The 21,982-nt window shown below is 41.4% G+C and overlaps 1 protein-coding gene across 7 annotated transcripts in view; it reads right to left on the bottom strand.

Moving 5' to 3' along the window:
• The window catches only part of mast2 (microtubule associated serine/threonine kinase 2), a 212,418-nt gene that overhangs the window by 57,197 nt on the left and 133,239 nt on the right, over positions 1-21,982 (bottom strand). For 5 of the 7 annotated variants that reach the window (XM_050054358.1, XM_050054362.1, XM_050054361.1 and 2 more), the window contains one exon: positions 961-1,052. In XM_050054358.1, the coding sequence (XP_049910315.1) occupies positions 961-1,052 (92 nt within the window). Of the gene's footprint in view, positions 1-960; positions 1,053-13,173; positions 13,588-19,133; positions 21,508-21,982 lie in introns of those variants that run through there. The other 2 variants (XM_050054363.1, XM_050054364.1) reach the window with 2 other exon arrangements.

The following is a 21,982-nucleotide window of genomic DNA, read 5'->3' as shown; positions in this document are numbered from 1 at the left end:
TAGATGAAGAGCAAATGAACATCACTCCAGAAACAGGTGATACTACAGCCTTGTTTCCACCAAGCAGGCTGGTACACATCGTTTCTGTTTAATAGTGAAACCTACCATACCATCCCCATTTTTTGTTAGCCTCCTGTTGGGGTACCTAGCACACTGAGCCGGTTCTAAAAGAAGGAACTAGAAACACTGGTCAATAAAGAACCGTCACTCTTGCTCAGGACCAATGGTGGCTGGTTTTGAAGGGTATGTAACCACTGTTCATAACATGACAAGTTTTACAAATATTAGTCAACTAAAACTAAAAATGAAAGAGATTACGTTGCCTCTAGCAACAGCTACAGTATGAGAAAAAATAATTTAATTCACTGGGCTGACTGCTGATAACTTTTAAAGTGGAACGTTTTCTTCCATGTTTACACAATGCATGAGTTGACGACGTGAATCAATCAACACACCTCAAATTTCAATGTGACAACTCTGACCATTCCATTTGTTTTTAGTGTAGTGTCTCTCTTAGATAACATACACTTTTAGTAATGTGTAGACCCAGCATTTAAAACATATGTATGAATTCCTTTCAGGATTATGTGAACTGCATATATCCTGATCCTGTTCTTCTTTGTTCTGGAATGTCAGCTTGCAACCTCGTTACATGCAGTAAAGATGGTGAGGTCTGTCTGTCCCGCAAAACATCTTGACAACTGCTGGGCAGATTGCTATAAACATCATGGGTATTCACAGTCCCCAGAGGATCAATCATTCTTTAGCCCATTTGTTAAATTAGTTTGGGCTGCTAAACTTTTATTTTTAAATCACAGTCAAAGTTGCCCGAAAAATATTCCATGAGTGTTCAAACTGCTGGTAAGGATGCTGTTGGTACCAAGGTAATATTTACACTTTAAAGAAAAACAAATGTTATTGTTTCAACTGTCAGAGGAAGTACAGGTGTGTGTTTGTTACCTGTGTGTCCGTGCAGAGGTGAGTGTGGTCGCGGCAGGGTGGGGGAGGTGCTGGATGTCACAATCAGGCTCTTCCTGTTGCTCGTCCGACAGCTGAGGGCAAAAACCAAACTCAGTTCAGTGAATTCATCTTAGCTGAGATTTCAAATAAACACAGATAACTGTAATCAGCATTAAAACTGTACCAGGTACAATTCCAAGGAGCTTTGCAATGAACCTCACACAGATAACCAATCCTTTATTTTGTGCAGCCGGCTGCTCTGAAAGTTACAAAGCTTTCTTTTGACATTTCCCCCCACTGAGCTTTAAACAGTCACTGTCACTTGTTGGACACATTAAGAAAACACACTTTCACCTCACACACTGTCCTGAATGTAAAAGTCAGTCATTCGTACTGTTTCCAAAAATGACCAAACACCCCCCGCAGTTGTGCATCAGTAACAGCAGGTGGCCACTCTGGCCGTCAGACACACATCTGATGAACACATCAGACAGCTTGTTTGTGTGTGTGTGTGTGTGTGTGCGCGTGTGTGTATGTGTAGCTTTCATACATGCACCGCTGCTGAACTCACAGATGTCACAGTTTCACTGAGGCGAGAGCTGTCCTTCACACCAGAGGACAGTGAGGACACACAGAGACATCAGATAGTCATAATCACAGCTGCAATCATGCAACACACAGCAACAGTCACAACTGCTTGTTTTAGCTCACCTTGAGAAAGTCAAAGAATTTTCTTTTGTCTACATTTGTTCTGTAAAAAAGTCGTAGTACCAGGACAAATATGTGGGGCTGTAACCTTCTGGTCGGTTGGTCAGTCTTTTTTCAATATGCTCTTGTCCACCCAAATTCATATTGGTTGGACAATCACTGGTGTTACTTTCATAAAGGTGTCGACCAAACCTTTCTTTTTTTGCTGAATACACCAGGTGCTCCACTGAAAACACCCAGCTGGGAATGCTAGAGTGCTTTGGGGGTACAGTGTTCTTTCAGCTGAGAGGCTTTGGTTGCAGCTGGTTGCAATGATACAGAATATCTGTAAAGTAAAAATGTCAGCACAAGGTAAAGTACTTGCTCTGGATGAAGGGAAAGCTCAAAGCACATAAGGAGAGAGGACAGACCTGCTGGTCTATGTGACCAGCAGTACTCATTTCTCCTCCACTCTTGTTGTTGTTCTGCACTTTTACATGTAGGTTGTTACAGTTGGTCTTTGTGGTATTTGTCCTGTAAGACCATTACTATGACTGGACAGCTAGGTAAAATCGACAGTGACGAGCACAGTGATTTACCCAAAGTTGAACCATAAACCGTACAAATAATGGACATAGCAACCATCATGTCACCCAATGATTTTTGACTCCTGTTATGAAGCCTTGAGATCGGCATTTAGGCAACTGCCATCTTAGTTTGTGGAGCCAGAACTGACCATATTTGGACAGGAGGCTATTAACATGTTTATTTCTGCTGGATAGATGGGCATTTTAACATGGGGGTCAATAGCGACAGACTGGCATAATGAACCAACCTGAGGTGGTCATTCAAAGAACCGCAGGTTTTGCCACTTTTGCATCGCCTACATTTTTTAACTCTCTAGGTTGCTGCTTGAGTTAAACATTTTTCAGCACTCTGTGACCAGAGAAAAAAATCACAAATGTGCAGCACTCAGCACAGAATAGATATGTAGCACCTTGTCACATGCTGGCTATTGTAACATATTGTAAATATACAGCGCTGCAGAAAATTTTAAAAATACACTGGAAGAAAACTCTTTGGTGGGCACACTACACTACCAGGTAGAATGCACTCAGTGCACTGTGACCAATTTAACATGCAGATTTTTTTTTCCACATCCACCAATGGATGGACTGGAGAACAGGCAAAAACTGAGTCAAACTAAATTATCTGTTTGACCACAGCCCTAAAATTAAACTAAATATTCTGCAACCTAGCCTTGCAGAGAAACAAAAATAATACAGAGGAGATGAGGCACTCCATCACTTTTGAACAGAATGATCTGGACACTGTGTACAGAAGCCCTGACTGCACGATTACTGTAATTTGTCACTGATCTTCAACTGTAGACAACAGCAGCAATTCAGTGGTCCTTGAAAAAAAATGCATTTTTTATAATAACAGAATATTCACAGAAAATACTGTCCGCTTTCTACTGTAGGATAAGAATGTTAAAAGACGATACCACATAATTATAGATATTTTTATAATTTTATTTGGGCAAACTTTGATCTTATATTTCCCTACCCATACACTTGTTTTAATGTTCTGTATGATGTTTCATTGATTTTCATGGCTTGATCAAGACAAAAACTAAATTTCATTTCAGCTGAAATAATAAAAGGCATTATATGTTTAAACTTGACATGGGGGTTTTGTTTTCTGTGATAAGTGCTTGTTGAAAACACCACTCCCCTTCTGTTCCACTGCAGTGTTACATTAGAAAATGTCGACCCAGACTCCATCACTAATAGCTGAACAGTCATTATGAGGTTGATCCTGCAGTGAAATGGTTCGACTTCAGCTCCCCTCTGGGCTGAGATGACTGTGTGTTTGTTGTGTATATACGTGTGCGTGGGTGTGCACTGAGCACACACTGCTGTGCAAAAAAGATGCTTGCCGAGAAAAAATGCAATCTGCTTTAAAGCTGTGACATGCGTCCCCAGACAGAAGGGAAAAGGAGGAAATGAAGCGGCAGTCTTCACACCTAACAGCTCCAACACAACCACAGGTCGAGCTCACAGGATTCTCCCACTTTGTTGTTTGCTCTGAAGCTCAGAGTAGAGTGTGTCCATAATGACTCGAGGCGAGGCTTGTTACACTTGGAGGAAATGACAGATGGAAGAGGAGACTGTGATGAGGCCTCCAGCTTCACTGGGATGATGTCTTTTTAAAGTAACACAAATCTACAGCTGCCACCTCTCAAGTCCAAAAACAGACTGGCAGAGTATGATGAGAGTTAGCAGATGCTACTGTTATTGTCAAAGTAAACCATCACACCTTCAGTGAAACTGGGCTAATTTCTGTATCTTAAAGATGTTCCCAAGGGATCTACCCTGGGTCCTGTCCTGTTCATCACATATAATGATGACACTGTACCACACTAATGAAAATCTCTCCTCTGCTGATGGCACAGTTGGGGCTGGGTGAAAAACGATAACCATTATTATCTCGGTATAATTTTCCTCCAGACAGATAAAATACATGTTCAATAAAGCCTTGATATAATTTAACCACCCATGCGCCCGCAGATGGAGGAGGTACTGCACCTTAAATGCCATTTGCCACCCACCATTAACCAGACGAAGAAAAGGAAGAAGGAGTAGTCGTAGAAGAAGAGGAAGAAGACGAGACTAGCCACAAAGCTAATGTGCACATTAAGATGCAACATTCAACACCCTCATTAAGTTACTTTTAGAATGATTGTGTTGACCACGGATGACATCACAGAGCTACGCCACAACTGAATTCACCACATCACGTGAGCCAATCCTTTCAAGATTTCGTGGGGTGGTTTTGGGATTGCTGAGACCTGAAATGCCTGATATCATGGCGGCTTTCTACAAAAGAACTGCAATGCACATTGTGATATTTTTAAGCGTTTGCATAAGTGCAAACTGCAAAAATAATTACGATGCTGTCTCGGATTCAGAGCCTATCAATATGAGCATTCAGTGTTTCCCACAGCATTAGAATGTATCTGTGATAATAGGGTGTGGACAGGAGGGGGCAAGCAACAACCGATTGCCAACGACCAGCTGTTGCTGCCTCTCGAAGCAGTGCTGAAGGACCGTCTGCGTGAGCTACTCTCCTCCCGCTCTCTGTCTGTCTCTCTGCCCAGTTAGCATGAGCTAACACAGCAGCAGCAGATAACATCCTACACTGAGCCGTAAATAGTCCCAGCAACCTCACATCGGCACCGAAAATGGGTCGACTCTGTCAATAAAATGGCTAATAAATGTTGGGTATTAGCCTTGTGATGCTGACAGTTAGCCCTGTCACTGTGCGTGTGTGACTCTGTTCCAGGTGCAGCAGTAGTCTCATGATAAACAGAGAAAGGGAGGGGGCTGAGCGAACTAATATGCTGCACGCAGCTCTACAATGAAATTAGATTTTACCTTAAATAGTAACTGGACAGAATTGCAAGGTTACCAAGATTTCATGGGGATTGGCAGTCTTAATGTCTCAACATACTGGACAGACTGGTTAGCTACAGTAGCTATTTAGTCGACTCATCTATGCTAATGGAAATTTAAAAAGTTAACGTGACTTACTTGTGGCTATTTCATTAGAATCATGGCATAACATGACTAAACTTCAAAACATCCTCTCATCAGTGAACATGATTTCTGTCTGAATCAGATTTGCACGTGACTTGTGCTCAAGTACGTTCATGTACGAAAACTACACAGTGGTGGGATTTGTCAGTCTTGACTTGGGACTTGAGTGCAAAGACTTGAGACTTACATAACAATGACTTGATCCCAACTCTGCTGGCTGGAAGTTCAACTTGACCCTTAGGTTCTTGGTTAAAGTATTAACCAATAATCTCTGGGTGAAGTTGAACTTCTTGAGAGGAAACAAGGACTCGTTTGCCTTGATTCTGCTGAATACATATCTATTAGTAATTTCTGGAAACCTGTATTTAACTTTTTCCAACTGTGACAGTCACAGGTCATCATTTGTCCTTTTGATGGGTTGCCAAGCTTCAACAGAGCAGGCTTTATCTGTCTAGCCTGTCAGAGAGCAGACAACATAGGATTAGGGTAGTGCAGGAAAAGAGGAGAAAGACCTGCTGCAGATAGCACAGCTCTTTGTTGAGACCATGTTGGAAAATCTCATCTCTGTCTGTGTTTGTTAACACAAATGAACTCAAACCAGTGTTCAAATTACTTAGGAAATGGGATGAACTCATTCTTTCAAGTCTTACTTCATCTATTTTTCATAAGTGAGAAAATATCTTAGAAACGGACACATACCTCTAACAGGCTCTTGCAATGCCAGCAGGTGTCGGCACACTAACAGCATGTGTGTGAGGTGTTAATTGGCCCATCACATCTGCTGGCTGTAATTATGCAGTTGTGTAGTGAAGTGTTTCTGACAGGCCGAACACATTGAGATGATCACAAGACACGTGAAGCGATTAGGGCTGAAGTCTTTGCTGCAGTCAAATGATCAGCGTGATGTTGATGATTTTGGAGCTATTCATCTTTATGTGTGTACTCTTCTATACCTATGTTTGTGGGGACCAGTTTGACTTTTAGGCCTTTGGTTTAAAGATATTTTTAGAGGAAATTTAGTCTGGTCCTCACTTCTTTGAAAGGGCTGATGATGAAAGTTTTAGATTACAAACACTAGAATAGGGTTTAAGAAAAGGTTAGGGGCAAGCAAATGGATTATGTTACATGTATGTGCATACTCATGCAAGGCTATGTGTGCATGTGGGGAATATGAGGTGTTTGGTCTATCGCAGGCTTGTGTCTAATTCATATACCCACCTGACAAATAACTACTGCAAGTAATGTAGATATGGCATGCTCTGTGTGTGTGTGTGTGTGTGTGTGTGTGTGTGTGTGTGTGTGTGTGTGTGTGTGTGTGCATGTGTGTGTCCTGCCATCTGTTGAGATGTGCTGTATCAGCAGTTTGAGTGCAGCATGTGGTCTACACATACACACATACACACACCTGTATGATAGAAGAGCTGTCATGTTGGATATTCAGTGATGTGTGTTCAGGGAATTTCTTCATCTCACGCACGCACGCACGCACGCACGCACGCACGCACGCACGCACGCACGCACTAGCACTATTTACCTTTTTCTCAATATTCCAGGAAGTATGATAGCAATCTGCACTTTGTCTGAACTCTAAAAGCTTTGATAGATGTGTCGAATTTCTTTATTCAAAGAAATGTCCTTGTAGAAACTGCTAAAATTCAAAAAACTGACAGAGATTCATTTAAGCCTAAGATTCCTTTTAATGGGGAACTTTACTCTCCATACAGTATATTTTGCTTTATGCTCCTCTGCAGACATTTTTTAAAGGACCTGACCTGGTGTGCAATGGCTAAAGCTCTTTTCACAAAGTCCCATCTTTATGCCGCCTTTGCATCTTTACACAGAACCGAACAACAGCGGCACATGTTGCTCCAGTGTATTTTAGACAGTATGCAGGCATCCTGGAAGCAAGAGAGGCTCCTGGGCCTCATTGTTTCCTATTTTGCGGACATTTTAGCTGCTGTTCTTATTATTTGAGTTAGCTGCTAACTGCTGCTAACTGCTTTTTATATCACCCGGTGGTGGGTCGCATGCATGACACCTTTTCAAAACATCACAGCCATCCCGCCCATGGTCCTGTCGTGTTGTCTGTCTGCCGAATGTGTTTTGCTGTCCTGTTCATGGTACCTTTTCTGTCCTGTTACTACCTCCCCTGCTGGCTTAAAGTCAACACAACTTTGGACTCCACTCTGCGATCGTACCTTTTTGCAAAGAACAATGAGGTGGAGTAATGGCAAATAATTCCCGCCTTGAACAGGCAGTGTAAATGGAATTTAAAGAGTGTTTTCACATCTAACCAGTCAAAATGCAGTCCATTTGCCCAGTTTGTACAGTTCACTCTGGCTGGTGTAAAAGCTGTTCATTGAATCCTGGTGCCGAGCAACAACCGAACAAAGACTGCTGTCACTCTGTATAACTTCATGGTTTCTCCTTTTCATTCTTTTGTAAAAAGAACAGGAACTGGACCAGAACTAAAATGCAAGAATATTTAATTTCTCCCCTTGTTCTGAACCAATAAACCAAACTACAGGCATCAAAACACCCTAAAAAAATCCCTTGCTTACATTAGTAATTAACTGCAATTAGGTAACGATAAGTGAACTAATTAAACGCTGCCTCTATTTCCCTGTTTTAGGCACCTATCAATTCATAGTCATCATATCAGCATATGTCAAGAAAACTATGGACCAGGTAAAAAAAAAAAAAAAAAAAATATTCACACATTTCACAGAAATCTGGCCACTGAACGTCATCTTCTAAGACATTTGGAACTTTTGAGCTGACAGTGACATATGAGAAAAGGTCAGGTTGGAGTGATAGTTATCTGCAAAAGGACATACTGTACTGAGAGAGAGCAATAAGCGACTGATAAGAAAGGAAGTCATGAACAAGGAAGACACAAAAGAACAACCCTTAACAGGGGAGGACATAAAGACGACACTCAGAGCCTGCAGCACACTGTGAGTCCCGCTGAGACTAAAGCAGCCTTCACTTTGTGCAGGCTCATTTACAATGACTGTCGCTCACTTTACTGCTGTTCACCAGCTAATGAACTACGCCTCATGAGCATGGATTTACATCTGAGCCACATACGATCGGATGCACCTGTCAAATGTGTGAGGGCAAAAGAAAAGAAGGACTGGAGCTGAAGAAGTTGCAGTCAATGTCTGTAATAAAGACAAGCAGGAGACAGGGAAGGGTAATGGTCAAAAGGGGGACAGAATATGAAGCAAGTGTGATAAAAACAATTCTCGAGTGAATGAAGCAAGACAACTCCACTGAGTTGCTACGGGTCGACAAACTTTAACTCACTACATACTTCTTTTTTGAGTTTTCTACACAAATGTGGCTGCTGCAGCAAAGTTTCACTCTCTGAGAAACTAGTTTCTCTCTCCTGCAGGCACTTTGGACCCCTGCTGAGGAACATGTTTCCATTATGCAGAAACTGACTAACGGCAACATTTCTGTGCGAGCATGTGCATGTGTGTGTGTCTCAAGTGGGCTTTTGCGTGCCTCTCGTCACCATCAAAGCAGCAGCCTGTCAGGTACCAGCACAGTGACTGAGTGCTGCTGCTCAGTTTCATTACTTTCTCTGGGTGAAGCTGCTTTTATGACCAAAGCCTCTGTCTGAATCGGTCACAGTTTTACCTGAGCGAGAATGGGTATCCAAGAAATTCTTTTCTTTCCCCTATAACTGGGGAGATACAAAGCACTCCCTTTGAGCTGTCAGCCATTTAAATGAATAGTTCAACATCATGGGAAATATGCTCATTTGCTTCTCTCCAAGATGAAAAGAGAAGATCAATATCAAACTCACATCTAGTCAGACTCTGTCCAAAATACACCTACTAACACCTCTAAAGCTCACTGATTAACATGCTGTATCTCGATAGTTTAATCCGTGCATAAACAGGAATGTAAAAACATCAATTTGTGGCTTTAGAGGGAGCTGCGTGCTGAACTCTTTCTTGTTGAACAGTCAGAGCAGTAACTCTGCATAGCTTCCCAAGATGTTGTCATCACAGTGAGGTTGCCAGGTTTGGTACCATCGTGCCTGAATAAAGGCTCATCTGGTGACCTCAGATATAGCTGGAAATGCTGAACAGATTATACTCTTGTTCTTCAACAAACAGCTTCAGCACTCCCTCACAGATCATCAATAAACAGGATACAACACGGCATCAGTACGCTTTAGAGGTCTAAGGTAATTTAACAACGTCCTGACGACAGCTTTGAACTTAAAAGGTATTGTTCACATTTTTTTTTAATTGGTGTTGTATCAGGTACTCATCCATAGTAAATGTATTACCTACAGAAGATGGCGGTCAGCATGCATCCAATTTGGAGAAGCAGGCTAGAGTCTGGACACAGAACACAGAACAGAACAGAAGCTAGGCAATGTACTACTGCGTATGGGGTCAGCAGGTAAACGTCAAAGTGTATGCTATTTTGAGAGAATTTTCACTGCTTTACCTTTCTGTCAGACAGCGATTTCTGATGGTGAACTGAAGCAATTACATCACTTTGCTCAAAGCCAGAGAAAAACAGTGATGTAACGTTGTTTAACACAGGACATCAGCTTTTTTTATTTGTCAATGGACGAAGGTAGGTAAAGGTAAAGCGCTCAATTTAGCATACACTTAAACTGTTATAGATTTTTTTAAGGAGGAACTTTTGTTAGATAGCTTAAATACATTTTATTGCTGACCCTATCAACAGCAGTGCATTGCTTAGCTTCCGTGGCAGTACTCCTGGCTGCTTCTTCAAACTGGGAATGTGCTGACCGCTATCTACTGGAGGTAATACACTGACTATGCCTCAGTACCTCATACAACTCCCCTTCAAAAAATCTGAACTATCTCTTAAACACACAGAAATGACACTTATAAAGATCTTCTTGATACATATTACATGATTGTTTATCATTTTTAGTGGCATCGTACAGTGATGATACAATCTTATTATGTGATAGTTTTGCAAAAATCTGTAGTCCAAATTAATAACTCAAAGTACATTGTAGTTAAAAACGGCAAGAATTGCATATGATATTCGACTACATATTCAACAATTTGAGGTTTGTGGGATTTCCGTGTAGCACTTGACGACTACACGTCTGTCACAACGACAGAAACCAGAGCGAGCAGGTACGTGTAAGTGTTTGCAAATTTGTGTTTACTCATGTTTTACCCGCAATATGAGCAGCACATAACCTCAGAATGTAATAACTTTGTTATTGTAAAACTCATAAGACACACGGTCATAGAAACAGACATACAATGATGTGACAGAGCTGACAGGAGAGATAGTGGAAAGTAGCGATGAGCAAACAGCTGTGTGGGCGTTAAACTTAACCACCTGACACACACAGTACACACACACACACACACACACACACACAGTACACACACACACACACACACACACACACACACACGGCAGCCGTGTGTATATGGATAAGATCTACAGCTAAACTCATTTCCCACAGTTCACTCAATAATGTTGGTCTGAGGGTTACAGTCGCCACAGGAAATCAATGTGATGGCCCACACCACAGTGTGTGACCGTGTGTGTGTGTTTCCTCTTTATTCACTTGTCTCCTGCGCCACTGTGAGTTTGTGTCAGAAGCTATGAGATGAACGCCCTTGAGGGAACATACATTACAAACTAAAAGCTGCCATCTGTCATCTGGTTAGATCTGTCCTTTCAATCTTTGCAATAGAAATTTTTAAAATTCACGTTTAATTTTAACGCTGAAGAATCTGTGCTGTTGGTCTTTGGGTTTCCTCTTTTTAATGACAAATACAGACTTCTGCTACCTGCTGGTATGGAGAGTTATTTCAGAAGAAGAGTTATTGCAGAACAGACGTCCTTGCTGACTATTGGCTGTAGTATTTGCAGTGTGTTCAAGTGCAACTTTATGGCTGACATGCAGGCAACGTGAGGTGGGGCTACAATCAGCCTTCGTCGCCACTAGTTCTTTGACGTTGGTTTGGCGTGTTGTGGCCTTAAAAGTTTTGAAAACTTAATATCACAATTCTCTTTTACTCCATGTTTGTGTCGTTGTAGTTTAGTCTAGTTTAATGTTGTATTCTCTATGTGTCACTAAGCCTTTGTTCAACATGCACTATGCTATTTTCACTAAACCATAGCATAAACATCATTATCATCAAAAAGCACCTGAAACACAAAGCAGCCTAGGCAGACCAATCAATAATTTCCTCATAGCCCTGATGTTAATTGCATTTATCAAGAGGTGCATGTTAAGTAAAGGGACAACACCAAGGTACAACATGTCCATGAGGTGCTAATGCAACATGGGGAAGGGAAGTCAACAACCAACTTAAAAATTCAGCTCTACTTATCTATTTGGGACCTACCCACCAACAGGGCATAAGATAAACCATTTAGCCTGTTAAGATTTGGGGGGTATACGTCAGCCTACAGTTATACACATTAAATGGATAGTTCTGATTTTTTTTATGTGGGGTGTATGAGGTATTTATCCATAGTCAGTGTATTACCTACAGTAGGTATCTGTCAGTGCGCTCCCAATTTGGAGAAGTGTCAGGAGTGCCAAAACAGAAACTAAGCAATGTACTGCTGTGGATGGGGGTCAGCAATAAAATATATTTTATCCACCTTAGAAAAGTCCCACTTAAGAAATCTATAACATATCAACTGCACGCTATATTGAGAGTATTTTCCTTTCCTATTTTCGCTTTTACCCGTCCCTCAGACAGCCTGTTCTGATGGGGAAGCCGGTAACAGCTTAACTTGTTACTGTAAAAAAAACAACATATACACCGATACTGATATATCTGCAACAGGCCAATATCGGCAGATAAAATCGGCTTACCGATACATCAGTCAGGCTTTATTAAAATCCCGAAGCAAAAAAAAAAAAAAGTCTATGGGAAAACCTATATTTTGACACATCTTAAGACAAGGTCTGAAAATAGCTAGTAGCATGATAGGTGGATCAAGAATTACTATACTTTGAACTGAATATGATATCTGGTGGTAAAAAAGAGGATTCCATTCTCTCCCAACACTTCAGGTCACCATTTTTCTGTGCGAGCCATGAATCAATTTTGTCCTGATTACAGCTCCACACGAGCTGTCAGCTCCATCCACTCCAATCCAAAAACTGTTGCTATGCAGGAGTCACTTCACAACCTCTTTCTCTTTCAAAAACACTGCTGAGACAAATACACACAACAGGAGGCGGTGACAAGGAGCAGAGCAGAAGAAATCTGTCCGTGTATGTGTGTGTGGCAGCTACCCCTGTTATTACAGGGAGGGGGAAGAAAATTGCTGCTTCAAAGTGATAAGTACAGCTCTGTCTCTGCTTGCCTGTCCTGCTGGAGAAGCCACTTCTGGCTCTGACTGACAGAAGAGAGAGGGGAGGAGAGGAGGACAGGTCAGCTGAGGGAACAGAAGAGGAAAATAAGAAGAAATCACGACATATGGTTGCATAATAAACGTCAAATCACGTCTTACAACCTGGACTTGCATCACAAGCACGTCATATGTACGCAGATAGAGGAAATCTAATTTTTAAAAAAAGGAACACATACACACTCGCACACACTGCAGTTCTGGATTGCATACCAGCAGTGTTACATGTGATTCCAATTTAAACACACACACAGTGAGACAGAGCATCCTGTTTATCCATCAAAAGACAAATCCAGTTAGCTGACCTTCATGTTGGAGCAACTCCCGCTGAGCATCTAAGACCTGCAAAGAGGAGGAGGAAGAGAGAGGAGAGGATGGCGAGGATGGAACGGCAGAGAATGAAAAAGAACAAAACTAATCAAGACGGCAGAATGAAAGGGGGAGTGGAGAGGAGAAAAAAAACGCAGGCCACCAGAGATGAAAGACATCTCAACTAATAAAAAAGGATGGGGTGAAAATAAGCGCGTACCTCTTGGAGCGCCGCAGCATGCTTCTCTCGGGCAGTGAGAAATTGGAGAGCACCGTCCAAAAGGAGTCAGACATGCTAACGTTAATGCAGACGTGCGACCATCGCTCTGACACTCGGCAGAGGATGTGGTTAGCAAACAGACGCCGGCTTCCACCTGTCACACCGGCGACAGCAAGTGTGTGTGAGAGCTGCTGGTGTGTCTACCCTCTCCTCCCTCCCTCATTCCCTCCCTCTCTTTCCTCTGATCCTCTCTCTCTCCGCTCAGCAGAGCCCCCTCCCTCCCCCCTCCCTCTCTCTCTGATGCTCTTTTCTTCCTCTCACCCCTCTGTTTCTGAGTGGAGCTCTTATTGACCTCAATATACGACAGAGCAGGAACTAACTGGTTATCAGTTTACAGATGTTTATCGACAGATGTTTGATTCCACCAATGAATTGAATCAGTGATATCTACCTGCTGATAACCTGCCTGTGAACACAGCTGACTGGTGTCTCCTTATGTATAAATAAATGCTCTTCATGGTTGTGATTTAGCCTTTTTCCCACAGCAGGCACTGTTTTAGGAACCTAGGAAACTTTTTAGGAACTTTACCCGCATTCAGACTGGAGGAAGCAGGGTCTTTTCTCTGACATGAGACTGGGTGATATGATGATATACACACCATGAGACAATATACCTTTTTTTTTAACCATCAGATATATTGCCATGTTGTTCATGCTGTGGTATCAATTCCTTTAATAACTGAGTGTATTAGAACATTGCTGGTAATGTGATTTTACGTCAATGTTATTTGTCTGTTATTTAATTCAATTTTTCAACTTTCTTTTTGGTTATTTTTCTAATATGTTCACTATATATCCATGTACTGTATGTACCACTATTGCAATATAAGACATACACTTTTGAATATTGTCTCCATATTGCCCAACAATAAAGACATAACTCCTGGGCCCCAACTTTTAGTACCATTTTTCCACACACATGTGCTTGCTTGGCTTGACTTGGTTTGACTTGGCACATCAGCCCAGTGCATCTCCACTCCTTGAAGGTGTGTCTTTAACTGATGATGGCTTGCCTTAAGTGATGAAGCACAAATGTCCCCTGTTATTTCACTGATCCATTTTTCCTCAAAAACAAAAGCAAATACAAGGGGGGGAATCACATTGTTTTTCTTGTTTCCTATTCTTTTTTTTTATCTTAATTGGGTCTTGACACTGAAGTTGCAAGCCATTATTGCAATGTTTATTGATGATAAAAACAAAGTTATCTATTTTGACCGCCTGACTTATCCTTAATGAGAAACATTTGATATCCAGCAACTGAGAGAGCTAATGAATGAACAACAAAGAAAACAAACTAATGTGTTTTGATTCAGTGCTGTTACTTGGTAAAATGGAAGTAAATAAAACACTCAGCCACATCACTTGAGTTTCAAGCTCCTTTTGTCTCCTTTGTGTCCTTTCATTAAAACATGAGTTGCACTAAAACAAATTGCTAGGAAGCCTAGCCTTCAACAGTCTTCAACAATCCTCATGGTTCTCCAGAAAGACTCTGCAAAGGGACTATTTGTTTTTCATTTAGTTCCTGGGGTTCCTCAGTACCATGACCTATTTGGATGAAAAGAGCTATTATTGAGTAAAGTAAGTTATGGCTACAACTACTAAAACAGGTTGCAAAACAAACAGAATTGTCCTTTAAAGGAGCCCGAAGACTCCAATAAATGGCTGTTTTCTAGTGTCATCAGCTCATTAGTGCTGTGCCCTTTCAGCTGTGCAGGCTTCCACTGAACGCCATCGCTGGCTGACAAAAACAAAAGGTCGGGAAAGTAAGTAATGCAGGCAAAAAGAAGACAACACACACACACACACACACACACACACACACACTTACTAACAGGTGTGTTATGAGGTGACACAGCGTCTCTTACCTCCAGAGGAAGGGGTTTCCTCGCTGGTGAACAGGGGCTGACAGAGGGCCCTCAGAGGAACAGAGGGAGGGAGAGGAGGAGGAGGACAAGGGGGAGAGGGTGACGACGGGGGGCTGAACGACGGAGGGATGAAAGGAAGTGGGGGACAGCAGGTGCTGGAGGAGGCTGCTGTTGCCGTGGCAACGCAGCTGAGCCGGCGACCAGATTCTGCCAACAGAGGAGGGAGGGGAGGAGTGGAAGAAAGGATGAAGAGAGGAGGAAGAGAGCAGGGCAAAGATAGAGGGATATGTGATGAGGACTGCTCAACGGCACGTGTGTGTGTGTGTGTGTGTGTGTGTGTGTGTGTGTGTGTGTGTACGTGCGCGTGTTGTGACGAGACATCAACGCTTAACTGTATTTAAAAAGCTGTTAAGAACTCTGAGTGGAAGAATCGATCTGTTCTTTAACCTTCATCTGACTAACGTGACTTTAATAGTTTTGACTACAATGATTGGGATTGTTCAACCTAAAATAATCAATACCTGTCAAAAGGTACCAGAGACCAAAGTAATGCCTTAAAGGGAGCTTTGTAACTTCTGCTAAACAGCAGCCACTGTGACCCAAAGTGGAAATTATACTAAAACTATATACAAGGACAAAAGGGTCATGAAGTCAGTTATTTCAATTGCACAAAGATATCACTGTAAAATCTGTTAATATTAGCCACCAAAAAGTAATGGTCATACCAGACCAACTGAGGCTTTAAAAGCAAATTCCTGAATGTATTGAGCACAGGGTCAGTTTAATCAGTTTCACTGTATTAATTTCTTAAAAAAAGTTGAATACACTCACTTCTAAAAAACACCAAACCAAATCAGTTGGTTTAGAACGGTGTAGAAAAGTCAGCAAATCCTGATATTCCAGGACTGGTCTGTAGCTTGTAGGTGTCTTGCCTAGGTGTCAAGCCATTCTCCATCTCCTCCACCTCTCCATGACAAAGTAAGCTCATATACTATGTCACTTTAGAAATGTTGATAAGATACGTATGAAACGTGCAAATGTAAGGTATTTGTGCTTGCAAAAACACACAATGCAAACAATTTCTTCAGGCAACTGGGCTGCATATTTGTTTTTCATTACACAAAATAAGTCCTGCCATGCTTTAGCACTGCACTATTGCATCAAGACACTGGTTGGTCAGATAAGAAGTTCAGCTCTTGGCTTGGCTGATTTTAAATGTTTCAGTCATGTCTGACATGATTTAGAATTTCTGGTAGAGGCTTTACTAGACAGTGATAGACAGTACTGACTTCATACTGTTTGAGCACAACACCCCAGAGCTGAGTATTTGAGGCAGCAGTAGTGCCAGGCTCTACCCACTGATCCGTAGTGTCTCTGCCTGCCTGCAGATGTCCCCTCACAGCAGGTAGGAAGCCTCGTGCACAAACTTATCACAGAAACAGCCGGCCAGAAAGTTCTGGATCAACTTCACAGAGCTCAGTCAGGACTCCACCAGATGTTTTTAAGTACTCAGTCACATTATAACTTATGTTTAATAATGCTGTGCTTTACCTGTCATACAAAGCTGCATATGAATAAAACTTTTACATTTACTTCTACACAGTCAAGAAACATCTTCCTGTGGCTCTACAGAGTTCAGAAGGCAGTTGGCACAAATCTGGCTCTACAGAGTTCAGAAGGCAGTTGGCACAAATCTGCAGGGCAGGAGGACCGTATGGTGGTGGACTCATGTCCCCTCCCCCCCGCTGGGTGGGACAGAATGGGTGAGACCACCTGCTGAGAAGTCAAGGGCTACACACATTGAAGTATAGGCACTGTTCCCCCTGCATAATGTAGGGCCATCTGTGGTGCACCGCCACAGCTTCAGCGTGGCCGTCGCAAAATACTAAATTAAAGACAATTTCATAATGAAATGCTGGATGATAACTCAGTCCATCTGTCCCATGAGTGGCGGCTGTCACAGATATTGGTGGAGAGCACTTTGACCAGGTCAAAAGGTCGAGTGTTTCAGAGATGAGCTCATGTAACAACGTCAAATCAGGATCCAGAACCCAGACCGCATAATTTATATAAATGCAGTCAACTCCTGAGGCTTGCTGCGTAGAAGTGATTCTATTTCTTTAGGGTTTATCAAAACACTTAATTTACTTCATACTCAGAGATCTGATTTAAATATAACTATTGTGTTTGTAAGGGACCTTTATTTCTAGCAGACCAACTAAAGACTGTACTCTGACTGGAACTGAAATGACCACATATCTTGTGCAATCCCCCTTTTGAGGATTGGTTCATTTAATTATAAACTGTACTCAATACACTTTTATTTGACTATCTAAATTTGGTTAAATATCATTATTTGAATATTTGAATTAAAATTATCAATGTACTAATGTCCCCACAGATGACCCTTACAACTCAGGGGAGCACTGACATGCATACACGTGTTTGAAAGGGAGAGAGCCTCGTCACTGGACACTGTTGAGCTGATGAAGAACTTCCTTCCCTGCTGGTATCTCACTCTGATACCTTCTCATGTTTCTGACTCCTTGTGTATTTCCGTTCCATCGTCTCAGTATGTATGTACACTATGCATGTACTGTATTACGAATGTATGTATGTAATGTAAGCCACACTTGTCCCCCACCATTCACAGCCGTATATCTAGCAATAGTGACGCAGCTACAGAAACAATGTTGAGCATGAGTTGAGTATCTATTTCTGGGGTGGGTTTTCTTTCTCCCTTTCTTTCCACACAAATCTGTCATGTCTACTTTTTTAATGGTACGTATTAGAGTTTATAGACAGTAAATTTAAATTCACAGCTACTAACAAAAACATACAGATCCTGACAGGAGAGAGTGCAGACACAAAATATGTTTACATCCAAATGTTTTCCAATTTCACGCGGCTATTGCTCTGTTAATATTCTGAGGATGATGCAGTATGATTAGAACAACAAACGGTGCCAGAACATTTAAACCAAATAAATTGTAGTTAATAAGTTATGTTAATTCATGTTTACCACTAAAGGAACTGTAATAACTTTGGGGATATTCTGCCTTTCTTTCTGGCATGCCACCCTTGCAGGCAGTGTTGGAGAGTAGCTAACATAGTTTCTCCAGCACTGCTTGCACAGCATATGGACGTTAGTCACATTAGGAGATCACATGATCAGACGAAAATCCATCTTGTCAGGCTTCCAATAGTGCATTTGTGTTCAAAGCACAATGGTTTGGACCAATTAGCATCCTAGCTACTGAGAGCTACAAGTGTGGTATAGGTGTGTGTGTGGCATCACAAAGAGGGGACTGATCGCTAAAAACAACAACAGCATGTCCTGAAGAGGTTAACATAGATGCTGCAGTAGCATCAGTTATATCACAACTGGAGAGTATTTATTCACTGAAAGAAGAGAGAAAAAACAGCATTGAAGGGTTTCCTACGTGGAAAAGATGTTTTTGCTCTTCAGTGATGGCGACAGTGATCAATGGTTCATCCAATCCCCTGCCACGTATTTTTTTGGAAGTGCCTGCCCTTTTGCTTTTCCAAACTGTTTCCAATGACGGTTTCTCAGATGGTTCTGTGTAACAAACTATCTGGCAGTCAGATTACCAACCATCAGTTCAAAATTTCAGTTTCTCCAATACTTTTTGACCCATTATGCGCAAAGCTAGCTGTAATTTGTGTTTTATGCTAATTACCAAATGTCAGCATGCCAACATGCTAACATTTGGTTATCAAATAAGACGGTACACATGGTAAAGGTTCTATCTAAACATCGCCATGTTTGAATTGTGGGCATGTTAGTTTGCTGGTGTTAGCATTTAGCTCAAAGCACACTTTGTGCATTAGTGAAGCCTTCCAGCGTTGCTAGCATGATTGCAGACTCTTTGTCTTTGTTTGGTAATATATTTTGAATGTAAAAATATTTGGATGTAAACGGTACTGTAGCTACAAATGAAAATTGTCTTGATATAAGTCCTGTCTGCATTATCTCTCTCTGTCACACACACACACACACACACACACTCTTACTGGAGGTGAAGGTGTGGGGCTCCTGCTCTCTCCTTCCTCCTCTTCATCTCGTGTCCCGGGACAAAAGGCTCAACTGTAATCTTTAATAATCCACCGGACTGCATCAGCTCATCTGTCTGTCAAACACATACTGTACAGTCCATCCTCCAGCTCCACACTCCACCAAAAAGTGTCCCACGGTTACTCCTCCATGAGTCAAACCACTGACTTTTATGTATAAAGGAATGACCTGTGTGAGTGTGTGAGTGTGTAACGTCAGCACCTGCTCTTATCTCCACACAGAGACACACACAGTTATGTGAGGTATCTGGGGTAGAGTGTTCCTTCACCAGCAAGCACGGGCTTGCTGAGTCACAAACTAACAGACTGCTTCAAAACACACACACACGCACACAGTCTGTGAAGCAATGTGCAGACCACACACACACATATTTATCTGAGCTCAATAAGCAAACTCAATCTATAATAATTCCACAACAACTCATTTTGTCTGCCTCTAAATAATCCAAAGTAAGAAGAACACCCTGGCTTTGTCCTCTTGTATGAAAAATTATCCAGAAGTCATTAAGTTCTGCGTAGTTCCATCATGTCTGATCATACAGAGGACCCTGATCCTTCAGGTCCAGACTAGTTGGTGGTGGCGGACCATCAGCTCCTGCCACTGATCCATCTGACAAAAAGGCTCAGAGGGACGCTCCCGGCTGCACGTCCCCAGGAGCAGAGTGCCTCCCCTGGGTACAGCCTGCCCAGATAATCCCCCTCAGTTCCTGGAAGCCTCAGCTTGCCTGATAGCTGTGATCAGACTGTCGACTGTGAGACCAGAGGACTGACTGAGTCCTCAACAACCAGCCGTGAGAGGGACGGAGAGACACAGGGAGGGAGGAGGGTGTGAGAGAGAGGGAGGTGGGAATATGAAGACAGGAGTGAAGCCTGAGATGTCTCAAGTGTTCATAATCTTCATTTAGAGTTTTTATTGCATAAAAAATGGATTTGTTAAACTACTCACTCACGTAGAAGCAGAAATTATTTCATTGTTACATGACTTGTTTGAAGGATCCTTTTTAACCCCTTCCCTTAAAATCCTACCTATGCAGGCCTTGCTTAACTGTTTCTTTTTTTTGCACTTTATCATGAACTTTTAGAAATTGGCTTATTTTTTGAATGACATGGAACAAGCTTAATTTCTGATGAGTTTTGTTTGACTTCAAAAGTTTTTTCCTTAATTTAGCATTAAAATGACTTTTTAAATAAACAAGCATTTACCTTTAAAATGACTTTTTATTGGCTTTGTAAGAATTTTTTTTTTCTAATTAAGAAAAACTTTAGGGTTAAGTTTTACTTTGGGTTTTTAAAGATACTTTTTTGTCTTATTTTAATGAATGAATTTTGATGACTTTCTAAAACTTTTTTTTTTTTACATTTTTTTAATTGACTTTTAAAACTTTGAAGTCTTTTTTCACATTTAACCAACTGTAACAAATTTTTGTAGAATATTATTTCTTTCCTTTTTTTTTAAAAAAACAAACAAAAAAAAAAAGTTTTATTAAGGACTATCCCCCATAAAAAAGGCTTCAGATATGCTTCTAGGTAATGAGATCATGTTCAGAGCTGAGAAGCCTGTACTGTAAACTGTGACTTAGTCATCTGGCAGCAGGAAATGCTAAAACTTTTTGATACATATAAACTAAGGATACAGGTGAATTACTAGTTATAGATAAATGTATACTTCTACTTATGCACTTTATCTTCCACTTCAGGTATTTTCCTCTGAAAACGTGTAGAAGCTGTAAAGCTCCAGTGTTGATCGAACATTCAAACCTTACAAGGAAACATCTCGCCCTCTCTCTGACACATAGACTGAGGGGACTTTGTCATGATATTATCAGAGCAGCTGTCCTCTCTCTGTCTCTGTTCTGGTTTCTGAGAAGCCCGGGGACACCGCTGACCCTAATGGGCTAAATGCAGCTCACAAGCCAGATTGCTAATTCATAAACAATGGACCGGATCACAGACGGCTCTGACTAGGGTACGGTTACACACACACACACACACACACACACACACACACACACACACACACACACACACACACACACAGAGTTAATGTGGAGTGATTACTAAACTGACATAGGAGCAGCCACAGGACACGAGAATGTCATTACACACCAATCTGGACCAGTGTGTGTGTGTGTGTGTGTGTGTTTTATGGGAATCTGTTGCCAGTTTAAAATGAAACCCTGAAGCACTGATTTTCGGTCAGATTTCTCCTAAGGGCTCCTCCTTGCCAACACGACTTAGTCTTCTTGATAGCCATAAGAGGAATCTAATTGATTGAAGAAATTTAATTGATTTATTCAGTTAAGTTTATGATGATAAATTAAATTAGGAACAAACCCAACAGCAAACAAATATCCTCTGTGTCTCTATTAAGCCCTTCCTGAGCTGTCAGCCTTAAAAAGCCACAGTTCACTCTCATTAGGACAGAACAATTTGTAGTTTTTATATAAAAACAGCAGTGTGAATAATTTATGAATAACATGAGTCATTCTTTAAATCTAATTTTAATCTAAAAACCTTATCTAATTAAAGTCTAAACTTAATAAGTTGCCAAAAGCAAGTTTTTGTCAACAACCTAAAGACTTTGCCAAATGCCATGGCAACAGTTGTCCGAATCTTTCCTAATTGGACAGCTATGTAACTGCTGTCAATCAATATATCACATAATGTACAGTAAACAGCTAACATCTCTGGCAATATCATTATTATTAGAATACTATGGAATATGCGTGACATATCATAGGTCCACCTGCTGGCTTTTTCTGAGGTTTTTCTTTGGCTGATGAAGACTG

The sequence above is a fragment of the Epinephelus moara genome, chromosome 10, assembly GCF_006386435.1.
Source record: "Epinephelus moara isolate mb chromosome 10, YSFRI_EMoa_1.0, whole genome shotgun sequence".
NCBI lineage: Eukaryota > Metazoa > Chordata > Actinopteri > Perciformes > Serranidae > Epinephelus > Epinephelus moara.
The sequence above is the reverse complement of the archived record's forward strand: the minus strand, read 5'-3'. Positions and strand labels throughout refer to the sequence as shown.